General features: G+C 48.3%; 1 protein-coding gene across 2 annotated transcripts in view; it reads right to left on the reverse strand.

Annotated features, from left to right (window-relative positions):
• The window catches only part of CEP85L (centrosomal protein 85L), a 171,746-nt gene that overhangs the window by 29,774 nt on the left and 122,061 nt on the right, over positions 1–19,911 (reverse strand). For both annotated transcript variants that reach the window (XM_090038580.1, XM_090038589.1), the window contains one exon: positions 3,752–3,869. In XM_090038580.1, the coding sequence (XP_089894706.1) occupies positions 3,752–3,869 (118 nt within the window). The remainder of the gene's footprint in view (positions 1–3,751; positions 3,870–19,911) is intronic.

Below are 19,911 nucleotides of genomic sequence, written 5' to 3' on the forward strand. Positions count from 1 at the left end.
GTCGGACTTGAAGATCTACAAGGTCCCTTCCGACCCTACTTCTATGATTCTACCTGCCTTATGGTGGGGTCTGGTGCCTCTGGACCCCGACACTGAAGCCATGCCCTTGGCCCACATTGGTGGTGGAAGAGATTGGCTCATGGTTGGAGTGCTGGCACAGGAAAGTGGATCCTGCTCTTCCATGTCCTCCTGCCTCTGCCCTTCTGCCTCCTTGCCCCTGTTCACCAGCACCTCCGTCCAGTGATCGAGGGTTTTACTACTGCAGAAACTCCCCTTCACCCTTGGGTCGCACATGCCTACCAGCATGTGGACCGTACTGGACTGCAATAGATCCAACCATTTTTGATGCCCTCCTTTACCTGCTTCACCAGTGCTTGCACCTCTGGTGAAAGCAACTTGCCCCAACCAGGAATATCGATCCCCTGGAACTTCTCCATTTCATTCTCAAGCTACTTCATTATGGGGGTCACCTGGCTATAGAGGGCATTGCTGGTGCAGAGGCTCTCAGAGGCCTTGAGGAATGGCTTGAGGACCACCAAGATCTGAGAGATGATATCCTACTCTGTTTTGTTAAGGGGGCTGCTGATCCCAAATTCCCTAACCAATGCCATTTCATAAATGGCCTTCTGTTGCTCGACCCGCCTTTCCAGCATCAGGTGGAGTTCCACCAAGTCTCCACATCCTGCATGATTTTGTGCTGCAGGATGCTCAGCTCCATCTGTTTGTCCCACAGCATCTTGTCCCCTTTGATGCTGCAGTGAAAGTAGTCTGCCACTTTCCTGCATTTCAGAATAAGCTGGCTGGTAGTGATGGCGCCATCACTGGGAGCCCTGTCCCCCTCCAAGGCGTCCCTTAGTACAAGGTAGAACCTGTGTGCTACACAGCAGATCGTGGACCGCCTTGACCATATTGGCCTTGTTGTCGGTGACCATGAACCCATGGGTGAACTCGCCTTACCCAATGAGACACCCCTGCACCATGCGGTTTATGGCCACTATGATCTTCTTTGCCATATGGGACCCATCCATCACCTCTGCCTGAAGGAGAGCCCACCTACCTGACCAATCACACCAGTGCCCTGTGAGGGAGAGGTAGGCATGATCTCCACCCTGGCCGCTCCAGATGTCCAAGGTCATGCGCAGGGCTACCAGTGGCACTGCCTTCCACAGCTCCTCCCTCAAGTACTCATGCAGGGAGGCCACCACTGTCCTGCTAACAGTGGTGCATGTGGGCACTTGATATGATGGGGCCATGAGTGCCATGAGCTGCTTGAATCCTGGATGCTCAACTAAGGAGAAGGGCTGGACATCCAGATCAAGCATCTCCCCAAAGCTTGGAGTGACTTGGTTTGGCTTCAGAACGTGCCCCACTTTGTCTCTGCTTTTCCCCCACTGGTCCAGGGTGGCTTCTTGAGGACAAGGACTTTGGAGTGAGAGGGGGCTTCTTTTTGGGCATGCTCCCACTGGTGTCAGGCTGAGGAGGAACAAGGGCATGGGGGTGCTGCCTTCTGAGATGCAGCTGCATTGCCATGGTGGGGATGTGTTTCACATTCTTGCCCTGGGCTGATCTGCCTTCAGCAGTGCTGGCAGGTAACATTTCTGGGATCATCTGCCACCTCAAAATGACGTCACACTACACTACACTACCCACCCACTTCTGGGTTGAGGATGAGGATCCTGCCTTATTCCCCTTCTCACCGGCAGAGGCACAATAACAGGAGCAACTGAGTCACCTGCCCCCACAACCTCCTCTGCAGTGCCTTCCAGAGAAGGAGACCTGCCTCTAAGGGAAACTTTGAGGGGTGTGGAGAACAAACTGAGATTCCCCCTCCTTCCCCAGAATTTCCTTTGTTATAGCCCTCAGCTCCTCTGCTTCCAGTTACAGCTCCTCCTCTGGCACCAGAAGGCTAATGCTGGGAACTGAAATTGGGGTGGATAATGTCATGCTGCTGCTGGATAGTGGTGGTGGTGCAGGTGCAGGTACTGCTACCACCTCCTTGCTACCACTAGCAACAGAAGACCCATCGCTACCAGGAAAGAGGGTGCAACTATGTTTGGGATGGGAGGAACTTGCAGCTCTCCCTCTGTCCCCTCTTCTACCCCTGCCAGAAGACCTGGCACCTGCCTTTTCAGCATGCTTCATAATGTTTGGTGTGCTGCAAAATGTGTTTGTGTGTAATAGATGCTGTGCTTTCCTGCACAGTGATGACATACTGTCAGGGAAAACACAGATTTCTTTTTGTACGGGGAAAGAATCAAGACGGACTAACAAGAACAAATAAGAGAATGTTGGGGGAAGAATAATTTGAAAGGAATGGATAGGGATACCAATAGAGATTGTAGACAAAGGTAAGTAGGAAAGGATTGGATACAACTTAGAAGGAGAGAGACTAGCTAGCAAGAGACTAGATAGCGAGCCACAGCCTGATACGTTGTTTCTACGTCCCTCCCCCAGAACACTGTGATTGGAGGGGAACTAACTCAGAGAAAGATCACAGTCACTGGCCAGCTACAGATGTCAATATCAGAGCAGTCTTTTGTCCCCCTTCAGCCTTTTCCATATATGGAAGATCATCCCAGCCCCCTCCCTCGTCTCAGTTTCTGTTTCCTGCAAGCCTTCCAAATCTCCAAATCTCTCTGAATTGATACCAAAGCTTCTCACAGACCTATCAGATGTACCCTATGCCAGGTCCTCAGTTGGCATCTGTTAGCATATTTCCAGTGATCTAGAGCAGAGGTGTCAAGTCCACCCCAGGCCTGATTGAGGACACAGCCACTGCTCCCCTGAACCCTACCCACTGCCATATCCATTGAAATCCTGGGGCCCCAAATTCTATAGCAGGCCCTGACTCTAGCTCCACCCCCCAGCTTGCACTAGCTACCCAGGCTGAATGGTACTATTGGCTGGATGTTGGACTCCATTGATAGAGGGACTTACGCTGAGGGACTTGAGCTAAGGATCTGGTTAAATGTTAAATGACAAGAAGTTTAAGGTGACAGCAAAGGGACAGCACAGGAGAATAATTTCTTCATATACTTGCGTTGAGAATTTCTATTTTGCCTCTTTTTCTGCTACATCTATGGCTAAGTCTTCAGTGCAAAGGTCAAAATCTACATGTAGGTCTACCTGTACTTGGGTTTAACCCAGCTAGCACAGATATGAACTGTAGTGAAGGCATGACATCACAGGCTTCAGCCCAGGTTAGCAACCAGAGTACTTGTCTAGGAACCTGGGGAGACTTACGCATGCCAGGATGCCACATTTTCACTACTATGATACCTCCTCCAGGCTTCCCATATCACCTTTATTCATTCGAAGTGCTGAAGTTCTTTCAGCTCCAACCTCTCCCTGCATCCTGTTTTATAGCCTGCGCTGCCAGCTAGCTTTTGCTACAATCCCCTAAACTCATCTTCCATAACATGTACTTTCCTTAGGTTTCAAATATATTCAACTGGAACAGTTCAGCTTAATACATTTATTACGAAAGTACTTAATTGGAAAATGTCTGGCAACAACTTCCCCCTCTTCTGCCTCCAAATTTCTGCAGTCACTTGGAACATTCATGCTAATAGGACATTCTAAAATGTATGCAAAATACATCCATTATTCAACTTTATAGGCAATGAATCATTGTGGTAACTTTACTTTTTGGCCCTCAGTGAAATCTGAACATACATACCATTGAGTACTTCTGAAGCATTCAATTAAAATGTAACACAGCACTTTACTAAAATAAAGATATCTATCCTACCTGTAAATTAGTCATGAAAGACTCTTCACAATTCACAAGATGGCTCAGTCTGGCATGCTGAGCTCTTATTTCATTCTCCCTTATCTTCTGATGTAGGCTGTTAATTTGTTGCTTCTGCCTGCAATATATGAAGTCAGATTACATTTGTGAAGGAGTTTGGTAGAGGACAGAAAATAAACTGGAAGATTTATCGTTGAGAACATTATTACAATAAGGATCAACTTTAATTTTTAATCTCTCATCTGTCCAAACCCTAGGCTCCTTTTTACGAATTTGGCATTTTCACAATTTTAGATTATTAACATCTGGTATTTTCCCACTGCAACCTGCTGGCAAGTAGCCCATATTAAGCCTGAAATACAACATCTGCTGAACCACCATCCCACATACACTCCTCATATAAAATGGGCTGTATTCAACCTAGGGTACCCAGATGGAGGCTCCATGGAACTGCCACTTTAGATCACTACTGAATTTGAAAATACTTGTATCATTTACACCTGCAGTCAGAAAACATATGGACCGAAGCAGGAAAAGCAAATAAGGAGGAGATGTAAAAAAAAACAGATCTACTCCCGTATTTATTTTGGGTTGACCATTTTCCTCTGGAGGCCCTGCGCCTTTACTGTTTTTATCTGTGCAAGATGAACATTTATTTCACACAGGGAAATCTACAAGCCACAGGAAGCAAAAGGGTATTAATGAAAAACGTTATTAACAGGTAATTCTGCTTAATACTTCCTATTCTGAATGTTGTACACGCAAGATCTGTGTGGGATTTACTTGGATATAAGACCTCACCTAAGTTCACAAGCTTGTTTGTGACATTATAATTAACACTCATGGTGATGATGCCACGTGTAGAGAATTATATCCAAAAGATAAAATGGCACAAACAGGACCAGAGGATAAATTTCTATGGAAAAATGCCTATTTGTATGCAAACAGTGCAACAAAATTGTTATATTTATAAATGATAACCGAAGTGCATCTCAAAATAAATATCTTCCAAACATTCTCATAAGGTACCAGTAGGTTTTAAGAAAAATAAAACAGAATTAAGAGGAAAATGGAGAAGATAGTTACAAAAGGAACTGTTGATCAATTAGGTCAAGAGCCTCTGGTGGCAAAGTCAGAGAAAATGACATTGGCACAAACCCAATTAGAGGGATTTTTTTTTTTTTTTTTATTTAGCAATATTGACAGAACTGGGTATCACCAACAGTAGGCCCCAGTAATTTCACCTCAAGGAGAAATGTGATGCTTTTTCAAATAAATGTAAACTTACATGTCCCATAACTGTTTGTTGCACGATCTGTGGTGCCAACACACATCTATAATAATAAACCCATTCCACCACATGTGCAAATCAAGATCAATGGGGAAAAAGTATGATACAACTCTATATCATCTTAAGGTAATTCATTACATAGAATTCAGATGAACAAAAACAAGGCGACTGAACATTTTGTAGCAACTCCACAGTAAGTCTTAATATATTCTACAAAGTTATTCTGCTAGGCATTACATTTTCCTTTCCAATCTACTTTGAGGGATAAGCCTGTACATGTTAAGAAAGCAATGGATAATACTGAATAAATTTCCCCTAAAGGAGTGGCAGCAGAACAGAACAGAACACTTCTGGTGGACGCATTTATCTACTACTGCTTTACAAATAAGAGCTGCAAATCTGTGGAGGGAGTAGATTTGAAAATTAGGAGAGTATATGCTCTTTACTAGACATAGTCTACACTGCCATTGTCAGAGATTAAGAAGCCTTAATAAATTCTTTTGCCTTCTTAGACACAGTCAAGGGTTGAACAGTCTTCAGAAAACTCAATTACTGGAGCTTTTAACCAGGGGTCAGAGTGGGATGATAAAATTGCCTTGTATAATATCCACTATATTAAAAAGGGTTTTTTTTTTTACCAAGTCTGATTTAAATTATTTAAATGACCATCAGTGGATCCTTGAAGTAACTGTTTATTTTGTTTTGGTTGTTAAGACTTCACTGCTGGTCGTAAAATATGTATTTCTAGCCAGATGTTGAATGAACAGCATGAGCTTGCATTTAAAAATAATAATGAACTTCAAAATGTCATCCTCTCTCTTTTTACAACCCTCTTCCTACATCTTCTGTAACCTCTGAAGGAAAATAAAGTGAGCCAAATGCCTCCCTAGACTAAGTGACATTATACCAGGGATAAGACTGTCTCAATATTTTTTCGTTTATATTGCAAGGTATAGTTAGAATTGCCTGCCATGTTAAAACTTTGTTAATGAAAGATATGATGCAAACAGTTGCACTAGATTATGTAGTTCTGCACAATTATCTTTCCAAATACATTTTTTCACAATTAAATTACACAATTAAACTTCAGACCATAGAGAAAGAGTTCTTAAGAAACCTGATGGCGATTAATTCACCTACAATGAAAAACAAAATATATTCACTCCTTGCTGCTGTTCAGAGTCTTTGGACAACGAAAGGCCTCATAGCACATACACTTCATTGCCAACGATATCATATGCTGAAATAACTCTAATACATTGCTCCCCCACACCCGTTACTACAAATCCATTCCACAGCCATAGGCTGTTGGGCTTTTGTTTGAAAAGAAAGTGTGCGAAGTACTGATCTCACAAATATAGCATAGCCTGTGTGTAACAGTGAAAATGCTATACCTAACAGCCTGCCCATCTTCAACAAGTAATTCTAGTATTTTCATTAAGGTTCTGGCATAAGGTTCTTTCAATTTGCTGCTCAGACACATGGCAATGTTTAAGGGTATGCTACCAAGACCAGTAGTCCAAAAATACAATCAACCTAGAAAATGACAGCTGATTTCATCTTCCAGAACGAGACATTGTCAGAACAGAACAGCTTTAATGTTAACAACATGAAGTGCACACTGTATCTTTATAAAAGACTAAAACAAGGGCCAACAGAAAATTCTGGAGGGGTTTTTTGGGAGGACCAATGGTGGGGGTGTGGTGGGGAGATCCTGTACTCTTTCCACATACCAGATGCGCTTTGGTAAGTATCAAGGTTTTTCAAAGACTCAAAACTTTAACACGAGAAATTTTCTTTTTGGCAGAAAAACAGAATTTTCTAACCAACTGTAGAAAATGGATATTCACAATGCAATGAAAATGAAATCTCATTCACAGAATTAGTTTTCTGAAAGAGCTCTTATATTCAATTACTGAGGGCACCAAAGAGAAAAATCGATCTGCAAAATATTGCTTGTATGCAGACATTTGAATTTAGTTTCACTACTGTAAAGCAGAAAAAGAGTACGTTTAAAAAAAAAAATCACAGACCTCTCTCTTTGTTCTGTATTCTGGCTTTGGGGGAAAAGGGGTAAGAGGCATAGCTCTAAAGTAATCAACCAGCCAAATTAAAAAAAGGGTGGGAGGGAAAAAAAAGGATTTTTCTCTAAAACAAACTGAACTAAGGAATGAATTGGCAAGGTTGTTCTTAAAACATTTAAAGTAACAGTTCAGAAAAAAAATCTTAATTTAAAAGAGGTATACGTTTTTATTCCAGTAGCCAAATAACTGATGAAAGTATAACACTGATGTTTCATAACAAGGGTTTTAGGCTGCAAAACATCTCTAATCTTTTCACCTTTCCTTCCAGGTGTAAAGCTCTATTCAAGGAGCAGAAAAGAAAGCTTTGAAGTTTCTTTTAAACTACATGAAAGATCCCGTTTTACCCAGAAGACAGTACTGAATTCCCACGCAAGCATGCTTCAGTGAAGTAGTTTCATTTTCTTTGGATAAAATAAATCTTAAAAACCTGTTTTTCTTCCCAGACTTCATCTGCTTGTTCTACTCTGATTGCAGCTTTATTTTTCTCTCTCCTTCATCTCCTAAAGAAAATTCAATACATGTCCTAGGGACACTCTCCTCTCACTATGTTTAATTCCAGTCATTGTTGCAAATCTCTGAAGATCAAATTCTATCCCACTGCAACCCAACTGAAGTCAAAAGATGTACAACAGGTCACAGTGGGTCCTCACATCCTATGAGCTTTCCAGCTCTCAGGTATCAACTGCCAGAGACAAGTTCCTGATACACTTACATTTCCCAGCAGACGAGGTTCTTTGGGTAAATCTTATATCTTTTATTAGACCAACTAAATTGTTGGAAAAATGAATTTTTTCCCCCAAATATTTAGTTGGTCTAATAAAAGATACCAGATTTACCCAAAGAACCTTGTCTGCCTATATCCTTAGACCAACATGGCTATAACCAACAACCATTACATTTTCTGATTTAGCTCACTTTTACATTTAGCTCACTTTTACCTTCTTTTGTAAAATCTCCAAGTCTGCTTCCTGATCTCTTCTCCATTTATTCCCTAAACACCTTATATCTCAGCCCCCAATAATGCTTTTAATCCTATAAATTAGTGATATTTTATGGGATAAGAGGTGAAAGACTTCACTGACAGTACAGACACTGATTTTATTTTGATCACATTAGCAGAAATCAACTACGCCACACTGTCAACAGGGACTAGTTTAGCTAATTAGAGACTGATTCATTTTTTTTAAATATAGAACGATTTTATTAGAAACCACTAGTTTATTTTGCCTGGCCTCCTGTGTACTATCATAGATATTTCATGCAAGATACTCTATAGCGAGTCCAATGACTTCAGCTGAACCAAAGCATTTCAGCCCTCAGAAAGCAAAGCTCTTGTATGCCACAAGCAGAAAACAGAAAAGACTAGAATCCAAACAATTTCAAGACATCTGCAAAGGCAGGCAAGGATCTCTGGGTAGACGTGGTATCTTTTATCAGACCTACGGAGTAGCTGGAAAAAGGTTCTTAGCAAGCTTTTGGGTGCAATCACTTTTTTTCAGACATAGGGAATCTCTGCTGTTCTGAGACTTCAAGGAATGAGAGAAGCTAAAAGTGTGACAGGATGACAGTGAGGATGTAAATAGGTGGAAATTCTGAAAATAAAAGGTAAGAGGGGGAGCAGGGGAAAGAAAAGCCAAAGGTGAGTAAGGGAGGCTCTACAGTGGTCTGCAAAGGTAGGAACACAGGAGATACATGTCCACCTGTCCCAGCAGGCAGCCAGCGCCCCCGTGGCTCTAAAGGAAAACTCCACCCAAGATCCACCCTAACATGACCTCCTGGCCCGGTTCTGGTAACTAGTATTACTACAGGCAGCTAAAAAGGCTTCTTCCCAAACGCAGGGAATCACTGCCCTGCGCTTCTCCCCCTGCAAACGCAGGGCAGCCCGAGTGCGGGCTCCAGGCAGCTGCAGCTGGGTTGGGCGGGGAGGGGCAGGGCGGGACTAGCGCGGTGCGCTCACAGACCCTGACTGCAGCCAGACGCGCGTCACAGAACCTCAGCCAATGGCAGGGATGGAAGGGTCCGAGAGCCAATAAGGTGACTACACTTCTGCAAAGTGCTGCGCCAATCCCAGGCGAGCCCGCCATGGAAAACAAATGAGATGGCAGGAGTGGGGCCGAGTGGCGGTGAGGGTGGGGAAGCTCGGGGCTGTGCGCGCGCGTCGGGGAGTCTCCAGCGGACCCCTCCCGGGGCTGTGACGCAGCTGGCTCCTTCCAGGGGAGAGGGAGGGGAGAGCTAGAAGCCGGCCACCTGGGTAATCTTCGGGCAATGAGGGACCAGTCACCCTGTGTCTTTCTTCCCACAGAGACCTCAGTCCATTACACCAGGAACCCAGACTTCAGGGAGCTCAATGGTAGGGCAGCCCCCAGGTGTCATGATACTTGAGCTCAGCCTGGGGCTCTGACTGGCTGCCCCTTCTTGCTGCTCCACAGACTGGAGGGAGTGGGGAGTTAAGCCTCCCTCAGAGGCACTGGGTGTTGGCTGCAGCCCAGGCTGGGACAGGGACCTGTGCTGGGGGCCCTGGTACCTTCCTCCAGGCCCTGTCAGGATTGTGGAGGAGGGGAGGAGAGAAGGGTGGCTGCAGGCCGATGCCTGGTTTCTCTGGGAGCTGAGAGCAGGGCAGGCTGGGAGCCTGGATAGACAGCTGCACATCTTTCCCACAGAGACCAGAGAGGATCCTGAGAATGGAACACTTTATGGCAAAACAAACGCTGCTCATGGCTCAAATCCACTTGTGTGTACACACACACACACACACACACACACAGGTAGGGCTCCGCTGGCTGCCCTGCCTTGCTGCTCTATGGGTCAGCAGTTGGGCTGGGTGTACCCTCGGGGTCCCTTCTGGATCCTGGCTGTGGGATTTTGGACAAGAAATACAGGTGTCGGGAGTGGGAGGGAGGTGCTCCATGCAGCTTAGGGAGCCAGGAGCAGGGAGGAGAGGAGGAATCCAGGCGCACGTGTGTCCCGCATGCACATGTGCCCCCTTACCTGGCCCGAAACAGAGGCGGACACAGCAGCAGCGGAGCCAGCAGCAGGGGCAGCAGCAGCTGATCCCCCTAAGGTAAGTGGGCAGAGGGACCGGATGCAGCTGAGCTGGATCCGGAGTGGAAGCCCCCCAGGATCCCTCTTAGCTGAGCTAGTAGGGAGCCACGCTCCTGAGCCACGCCGCGCAAACAGAGCATGCCGGCGGGCAAGCAGGAAGGGCCAGGAGGGAGACTCCTGCTAGGGCAGGGTGAAACACCGCACTAAGCCATAAACAAGCAGCAACTCCTATGATGGTGTCGACACAGAGTGCTGCCAGGGCCCCTGCCTGGGGGACACCGCCTACCCGGGGCTTGTCTGAGGCCTCCACCCAGACAGAGCCCATGGAGGGGCTGGCGCCCCCCCCATCCCCCCCAGCCTGCAGGAGTTGCCCCGCAAGCGGGGGCAAGGATTGGGGACCCCCACACCTGTCCTGTGGGCACCTGCCTTAGGGACCTGGAGGCGCAGGTGAGGGAGCTCCAGGAGGAGGTTAGCAGGCTGAGGGGAACCAGGGAGGTGGAAGATGAAATTGACGGCTTATCTTCTTTTCCTGCAGGGCCACACACCCAAGGAAGAGCCCTCCACTGCAGAGTGGCAGCCGGTCACCTCCAGAACCAGGGATGCTTGTAACATTGCAGTACCAGTTCCTCCAGTCTGGATGGAGAACAGGTACGAAGCCCTGGCAACTCTGGAGGAGAAAGAAGGAGAGGAGGCAACCGGAGAGGAAGCAACTCCATGCTCTCCATGATCCCAGCAGGCCGAAGGAGCTAAGCAGTCCCAGAGGAAAAAGCATTGAGTGATCATCATAGGCGACTCCATCCTGAGAGGTACAGAGGGCCTCATCTGTCGCCAGGACTCCTCGACATGCGAGGTCTACAGGCTACCCAGAGCAAAGATTCAGGACATGAAGGGGATGACCCAGGCCGTGATCCAGCCCACCGATTACTACCCCATGGTCCTAATCCATGTGGGTACTAATGATGCTGTCAGGAGAAGCCCTGATCACCTGATGGCAGAATACCACACTCTGGGGAGCGTGATGAAGGAGATAGGCACACAGGTGGTTTTCTCTTCTGTCCTACCAGTGAGCGGACGTAGAAGATGGCATGTGACATGCATTGCAGAGACCAACTGGCAGCTTCAGGAATGGTGTCTCGAGGTGGGCTTTGGTTTCCTCGACAACGACCTGCACATCACAACAAGAGACATGCTTGGATGGGATGGGCTCCACCTTTCTCCTAAAGGTAAGCATGTGTTTTCTTCTAGGTTGGCGGATCTCCTCTGGCGGGCTTTAAATTAGGCTCGTTGGGGGAAGGGGAAGACGAGGGTGGAGGAAGCCTTGGACTGCCAAACCAAGCAACACCCACAAGTACAGCCCAGCCTAGACTAATGAGCGGAACATATACGCAGGTAAGCGACAGGGGCCAGGGTAATGCTGAAAGTAGGGGGCCAGTGCACACATCCACAAGAGGCCTCAAATGCCTCTACACAAATGCTCATAGTATGGGAAACAAGCAAGAGGAACTTACCCTCCTGCTAGCTGACACCAACCCAGACGTAGCGGGGCTCACTGAAACGTGGTGGGACCCAATGCATGACTGGGTGGTGAACATCAAGGGCTATAGGCTGTACAGGAGGGATAGGACAGGGAGGAAAGGTTGCACTCTACATTAAGGAGGAATACACATCCTTGTCAATTAGCAAAGAATCAGAGGAGGGGCACTCTGAAGTGCTCTGGGTTAGAATACAAGGCAGTCGAGGGGAAAGAGATTTAACGGTGGGGGTCTACTACAGACGACCCAACCAAGGGGAAGAGCTAGACCAGGAATTCTTAAGTCAGCTCACGGGGGTAGTTAGGTCAAAGGACGTGGTCATCATGGGTGACCTGAACTTTCCAGACATCTGCTGGGAAGAGCAGTCACCCAGGTCTGACCGCTTATGTAGCTTTCTAGCCAGAATGCAGGACCTCCATTTAACCCAGGAGGTGCACAGCTCCACCAGGGGAGATGCCTTGTTGGACCTGGTGCTGGCAACTGGCAACAACCTGGTGAGGGGGCTGCAGGCGCTCAACCACCTGTGCGACAGCGATCATCGCCTGCTGGAATTCACTATCCAGTGCAAGGTGGCAAAGGCCTACAGCAAGGCAGCAGCCCTAAATTTCAGGAGGGCGGACTTCAGCGAGCTGAGGAGAATAGTCAGGGAAGCACTGAGGTCCCGGAGGGGAAGGGAGGGGAGCCAGGTATCCAAGAAGAGTGGTTGCTCCTTAAGGAGACGATCCTCCAAGCCCAAAGGGAGGTAATCCCAACACGGATCAAAGGAAGCAGGAGGGCGCAAAAGCTCCAATGGCTCACCAAAAGCATCCGGGAGTGTCTCCTAGTGCCTCCAATGGAAGGGAGGAGCCAGTACTAGGGAGGATTATACTGCAGTTGCTCAGGGAGGCAGTCAGGAAGGCCAAGGCAGAGATGGAACTGGGACTAGCTTCCCGGATCAAGGACAACAAGAAGTCCTTTTTTAAATACATAGGAGCAAAAAGAAGGTTCTGGGTAACATGGGGCCCCTGCAGGACACGCTAGGAAATTTGGTTGTCACACCAGATGACAAAGCTAACATATTTAATGATTTCTTTGCCTCCATTTTCCTGAGGAGGGACCAGAACAGCCACCCCCTCTGGGCTCCCCTCAGACCCCAGGGGAGGTGGACCTAGGCCAAGGGTTAGTGAGGAACTAGTTAGGGAACTTCTGGAGAGACTGGATGTATTCAAATCAACTGGTCTGGACAATCTCCACCCTAGAGTATTGAGGGAATTAACTGAGGTCATTGCGGGACCCCTGGCACGGCTTTACGAGCACTCGTGGTGCTGTGATGTGGTGCCAGAAGACTGGAAGAGGGCCAATGTGGTTCCCATCTTCAAAAAAGGGGAGGAAGGAGAACCCAGGAAACTATAGGCCAGTTAGTCTTACCTCAATCCTGGGCAAGCTTTTTGAGAGAATTATTCTGGCACATGTTCACGAGGGGCCAGCAGGGGAGATTATGCTTAGGGGTAACCAACACGGGTTCGTTAATGGCAGGTCCTGTCAGACCAACCCGGTGGCCTTCTACGACCAGGTCACCGAATCCTTAAATGCAGGGGTGGCAGTGGACATAGTCTTCCTGGACTTTCGGAAGGCCTTCGACACTGTCTCTCACCCCGTTTTCATTAAGAAACTGGGGGACGGTGGTGTCAACACCTACACAGTCAAATGGGTCACCAACTGGCTGGAGGGTTGCACCCAGAGAGTGGTGGTAGACGGGTCATTTTCGACCTGGAGGGATGTGGGCAGTGGGGTTCCGCAGGGCTCGGTCCTGAGGCCTGCAGTGTTCAACATCTTCATCAGTGACTTGGATGAGGGGGTAAAAAGCACCCTGTTCAAATTTGCTGATGACACTAAGATGTGAGGGGATGTGGGTGCTGCAATCAGACCTAGACAGGTTACAGGGGTGGGCGGATGAGAATAGCATGGGATTCAACACCAACAAGTGCAAGGCGATGCACCTGGGGAGGAACAACCAGTACCATCCCTGCAGGTTGGGGAACTCTCTTCTCGTTAGTACAGAGGCAGAAAAGGATCTTGGAGTTATCATTGATGCCAATATGAACATGGGCCTGCAGTGTGGGGATGCAGTCAGGAAGGCCAACTGCACCCTGTCATGCATCCACAGATGCATCTTGAGCAGGTCCAGGGAGGTGATACTGTGTCCAGTTCTGGGTGCCATACTTCAGGAGGGATATGGACAACATTGAGAGTCCAGAGGAGGGCCACTCGCATGATCAGGGGGCAGCAGGGCAGGCCCTACGAAGAGAGGCTACGGGACCTGAACCTGTTCAGCCTCCAGAAGAGAAGGCTGAGGGGGGATCTAGTGGCCTGTTACAAACTAGTCAGAGGGGACCAGCAGGCATTGGGGAGTCCCTGTTCCCCCAAGCACTACCAGGAGTGACTAGGAATAATGGTCACAAGCTGGCAGAGGGTAGATTCAGGCTGGACATCAGGAGGGGCTCTTCACCATCAGGCTAGGTTCTGGAATCAACTTCGAAGACAAGTGGTGCTGGCTCCTACCCTGGGGGTCTTTAAGAGGAGGCTAGATGTACACCTTGCTGGGGTCGTTTGACTCCAGTACTCTTTTCTGCCATGGTAGGGGGTCAGACTTGATGATCTGCTCAGGTCCCTTCTAACCTTACAAATTATGAAACCTCTAGGCTGGAGCACTGGGGGCTGGTTGTCCAAGGCTAGGATGCAGCTGGCTTTGGGGTGGGCACTGGGGGCTAGTTGTACAGGGCACCAGTGCCCAGCGCTGAGATGCGCCTGGTTTTGGGACAGGTATTCGGGGTCCCCCTGGTGTGTCTGGCTCTGGCATGGGTATCTTGATTTCTCCCCACAGGCACTGCCAATGGATTACAGCATGTGGGTCCAAACCCCCAGGCCTGGGTATGAGGCTGGGTGAGTATCCTGCCAGGCTCGGGGTTGGCTGTGCCCCCATCTGCCTCCAGCTTCAGGATGAATGCTCTGTGGGGAGGCGCGAGACTCCTGTGGGTCTTGCCTGTGCTGCTGCCCTGCACCATTCCCCCTGGGCTCTGTGTGGCTCTGGGAGGGCACAGGGGTGCACTGGGGCCAGGGGCAGGGAGAGGCTGCTGCTGCTGCACAGTGCTGACTGGGAGTGCCATCTTAGGGCATTTCTAACAGCGTCTCCCCTCTTCTAGGACATGCTACTACCTAGAAGACAAGAAGAGAGAGAGCAGCTGCAGTATCCATATATTCTGCTACCGTATGTAAACACCAGCACTGCTCCCTGCCCCTCCAAGCACTTCTGCTGCCTCTGAGCTGTATCATCTGTCATGATTCCCTTCCGGGCTGGAGTTGGGTCTCACTACTGTGATGGCAGGGGCGGAATTCCACCACCAGCCAACAACATAGTATAGCTAGCTTAGCTGTGATATACATACAGTATTACTTCATATGTGTTTGGTGGGGGTGAAGGCCTGCCCTGCCCCTTATGCTCAGGGCATCTCTTTGCAGCCAGACCAGTGTTATTTTGTGTGATGCTATCTGTTGGGTCCGGATGAGTGGGGGATCAAGCTCTGCTTTGGAGTGCCTTCATGTGAACCCTCGTTAGGGCAATTCTACAGCCCTACACTTCTGTCAGGGCATGGTTGTAAAGTCCTTGCAGGGGGTCAATCACATGACAATGTCACTTCTTTCCACACCCTAAAGGAACTCAGCTTTGTGCAGGGACCAAGCTGGGGCACAAAAGGGGTCTCTGAGGTACAAGGGGGCTGGACCATATCAGGCAGCTGGATGGCAGCAGGTCTGGTCTGCTCCAGCCTCCCTCTAGGGCCTGTCCCATACACTCCATTTCTATGAAGGACAAAAAGGGTGGGTTGGTTTATTTCTAGTAAGCTCATTTTGGAAGCCTTTTTCCCTGTGAGAGCTGTAGCACTACAAAGGCATCTGCCTCCAGCCTTCCTGCTGTGTGCAGTGACTGGCATTTCTCCTCTCAGGCATGCATAATATTTAATAGCACTAAAGAGGTGGGGATCTGGTTCTGATATCTGCCGGTCATACAGAGTAGGGCAGGAAGGTGAAACTTGGCCTGACTTTAGCCTGACAGGGAGAACAACCTAGACACGCATGACATGCATCTTAAGGGGTTTTTAAGCCTTCCTCAGACCCATGCCAGATCTGGGGTCAAGGAGGATTTTCCCCCTGCTCAGAGTGGTCTCAACTAGCGGGTTTTGCCTTCCTCTGTAGCAAGGGTAGGACCTCTGCCTGGGTTCTATTTCTAATAGCCTTTCGCAGCAGCTGCAGCACCCTGGCTGCTGTGGCTCCCCTGGTTTCCCTGGGACAGGGGCAGTCTCGGTGCTCTGTTGCGCTGCTCAAAGTCTAGACATGAGGTTTGCCTGGACTGGTTTCCACAGGCCTGAAACTGCTTCAGGCAGGGCTGGGACTGGATGTGACCTCGGGGGGGGGGGGGGGGGGGGGGGGGTCCCTTCTAGTCCCACTTCTCTACAGTTTCTATGCACACTATGACAATCCCTCTCTACCCATGGGACTGTTCATTCTCATTTCTCTGGTTTTCTTTTTTAAACCAGAGATGTCTTTGTGAATGAGAAAGTGTCTCTCATTCACATCTGGAGGAAGTTTACCTGACATCACTACACTGTTTATGCCTTCCAGAAGGCCAAAACTGCACAGACAAAAGCCAGCTGACTTGAAACAAGGGAAAAATGGTTGTGCTATGTATTTTTCAAAATGTTAACTTGAGGTAAAACTGTTTGGCAATAATATGAATGTGTTTTACTTGGGTATAGGAAAATGCATTGTTATTCTGTGAACTGCACTGAACTTTCACAGTACTGGAAAGGGAGCAATCACTGACACATAGCAACTAACAAATGTAATAAGGGCGGTAAGGTTGGTGCTCATATTCTACTCACCATTAAAAAAACAAATCCAAAGCAAATAGGGCTGTGTGTTTCATTGCTGGGGAAGGGGAGTGGCAGGAGCTGGGTAACTGCCTCAGTTCAGCCTAGGCCCAGCCTCATGAAACAAGGGGGTCTTTGCAAAAGGATTCTTGTGCGAGAGGTGGTGGCAGAGGAAGAGGGGAACAGCACGCAGCTCCCCCTCCCCCCATGAGACTGGTGGCGTCTGAAAGGCACCTCATACAAGGACTTGTGCAAGAGGGAGGTTTTCACGGGGGTGTGAGGATTAGCAGCAAAGAGGAAAAAGCCTCCCCTCATGTGCCAATAGGATCAGTGTCACATGAGCATGCAAAGCCTTATATGAGGACTTTTTCACAGGGGAGCTGGTAGCAGAGGGGAAGGGGAGTAGCTTATATCCACCCCATAGGGTCAATTGTTATGAGTCTTGCAAAGGGCACCTTGCACAGATGTGGCCAGGACTGGTGAGAAAGGACTCACCCCCAAAGAGCTACATGGAGTCCACCTGGAGGCAGGCATTGCAAAATACTTGGTGGAAGGTGAAGGAGGGGACTCATGAATGGTGATTATGCTTTGCTGAAGATTTTACTTTAGAATATTGGGAATTTATATTTTTAAGAAATTATATTACATACACAGGTTTTTTTCTGGTGATGTCATAACAGTATTTATAACTTATCATTCCATGGGTTCTTGCACTGTTCTCATGAGGGTAGGGTCCAACCATCTTCCAGAGCTAAGCTGCATGACCAGCATCTGTCACATACCGTTCATTTTCTCCCCAGGGGAAGAACTGAGTGTTCACTGTAGTGTTTTGATAGTGTTCTGCTTTTAGGGTTATTTTGGTTTCTGTTTTTAAATGTAGTCCCAGCTGTATGTTTGTTAGAGAAGAAACATACCTAGCTGTAGCACAGCTGAAGCTGGGGAGGTTTCTGACAACCCCGGGTCCCTGGGGTCCTCCCTCCCACACAATTTTATTCTCAAGAACTCTCTGTTCCAAGTCATCACAGCCCCTGGCCTCACTCAGGGAATGGTGAAGTGACAGCAAACAAATGCTGCACAACCAAGAGAGTTGATGTTCTTATTCTGTTCAGCTTGGTGCAAAAATAAAGGAATCCTATAGCACTCAATATACTGGGCCAAAACCAGCAGCACAGCCTCATGGGCCAGATTCTGAAGGCCTCTACCCTGGCACACAGGAGATGTGTATATAGTACAAGTGATGCAAAGGCTTCTCTTGCACCCCTCGAGTAAAACTGTCAGAACTGCGGTTCCTGCACTCTAAGGATAGTAGGGTCTGCTCCTTCTTGGTACGCATCTCATTCCCACAGCACCAGCTTGCCGAGTAGAACTGACATGCAGGGATAGTGCACCATGTTCCTGATCCCCTCCCAACTCAAGTTACCTCAGTCCTGCAGCATCCCAGCAGAGCTGGCCCCACCCACCTGCTTTCACAGAGCTGAGACAATAAAGGCTCTGCTCCTTAACCCCTGCCTGCCAGCCCAGGAGGATGTGGGGCAGGGGAACCAACCCCAAGCCCCCCTAAGCCCAGGTCTGCACAGCACAAGAAGATGGAAAGCACCCTCTGTGGGGCTTACCTCCCCCCTCCACAGACCCTCAAGCCAGGCTGGAATCACATTAACCCCACTCCCACCCCTGGAGGTGCCGGAGGGTAGGGGAACACAGCCATCCAGCCAGGACCAGCCCTGCAGCTGGGGTCTGTAAGGCATGGGGAGGGGAAAGCTCCCTGTACCAGGTTTTCCACCCCTCCTTCCCCCTGCAGCCTAGAGAGCAGGGCTCAGATCCCTTAGTCCCACCTGCTTGCCAGCTGCACTTGCCTCTAAGGGGCTGGGGGAGCTAGGGGCAAGTGCATCCCTCCAGCCAGGGGAGAGGATGGAGAAATCCCCCTGAGGCTGGAAAAACCAGCGAGCCCCAGGCTGGAGGGATTGTTTCTGCTGGGAAGAGGAACAGCAAGGGATTGCGGGGGCGTGTGCTGGGCAGCCAATCAAGAATGAGCTCTGCCTGCAGGGTGCCCTTGGCAGTGGCCAGCAGGCTGGGAGGGGTGCTCTAGCACCCCCCAGCTACCGGTATGAGCCACTGCAGGGGTCTACCTGCCTTTCTGGTTTAAAAAGTGAACATCAGTTCACTTCATTAAATCGGTTCAATATACACAGTTTAGATAAACCAGCAAAGACTAAATTAATTCAGCCTCAGGCTTTTTGATTGTCTGTACTTTAAAAGCCTTTGAGGCCAAGTAGTTACAGATGCACAAACGTGCATACATACCCACAAACGTGGGTACATAATCAGGTTTACACAGAATGTTTGCATACCCTACACCACCCAATAAGTGGTGGCAATCACTAGAAATAAGTTGCACTCATCTGGGGCTTTGGCCAGGAAAAGGCCAAAGGTCCCAGATGAGAGAAAGCTCACTTAGATTAGTGGTGAGAAAGTATCTCCCTCCAGGCTTATTCTAACATTACCAATGGCTTCAAAGAATGTCTTTTTAAAAATATTCAAGCCAATCAGAGAAATACTTCCTGCTCTTTACTTTCAAATTCAAACTCATCTAAATCTCTTGAGAAGAACTATTCTATTCAAGACCAGTATCAGGTTTCAGGTCCAATATTTGAGTCTTTCAGGAGTTGGAAATTGGCGCTTTATCTTTCAAAACAGGGATATAGCTATTTTATAATGGATCACATGGCAGTTGTGCTAACTTAGTACCATGAGTTCCTGGGAAATACAGTACAGCCTTATGATATGAAAACACCACTTTTAAACAATCCCAACAGCAGGAATAGATTTTTGTCAGCATGATGATGCAACAAGCTAACTAACCCCGTTATAAAGAATTATGACTAGAAATAAACATCGTTTTTGTCACAGGATCAGCTGTGCCGGGATTGGCAGATACAGACACTGCCTAAAGCCCTCGTCCCTGCAGGATTGGGTTCTGCCATTCCCAAGACTTCAGGGGCCAGTTCCTATGGTACAACAGTCCTGGGTGCCTGGCCTCAACCTGGGGCATGCATCTGCAAGTGAAAAATGGGGATCCTAGAGAGTTCCCTTGCTCTGCAGCAGGAAACACCCACCTGGGAATCCCCAGAGCAAGGGAACCCCATGGGGTTCCCTGCTCCATGCTTGCTGACACACGCCCTGGGGTGGAACCAGTGGCTTGTGGGATGCCCCTGGGTCCCCTACCTCGCCATATTGCTGGGGATAGGAGTTCAGATGTCCTTTGCAATGTCCTGGAACCAACCGTTACCACATTTTCTGGGGCAATAGA

This window comes from Crocodylus siamensis, chromosome 1 (assembly GCF_052110815.1).
Source record: "Crocodylus siamensis isolate JL-2025a chromosome 1, ASM5211081v1, whole genome shotgun sequence".
Taxonomy (NCBI): domain Eukaryota; kingdom Metazoa; phylum Chordata; order Crocodylia; family Crocodylidae; genus Crocodylus; species Crocodylus siamensis.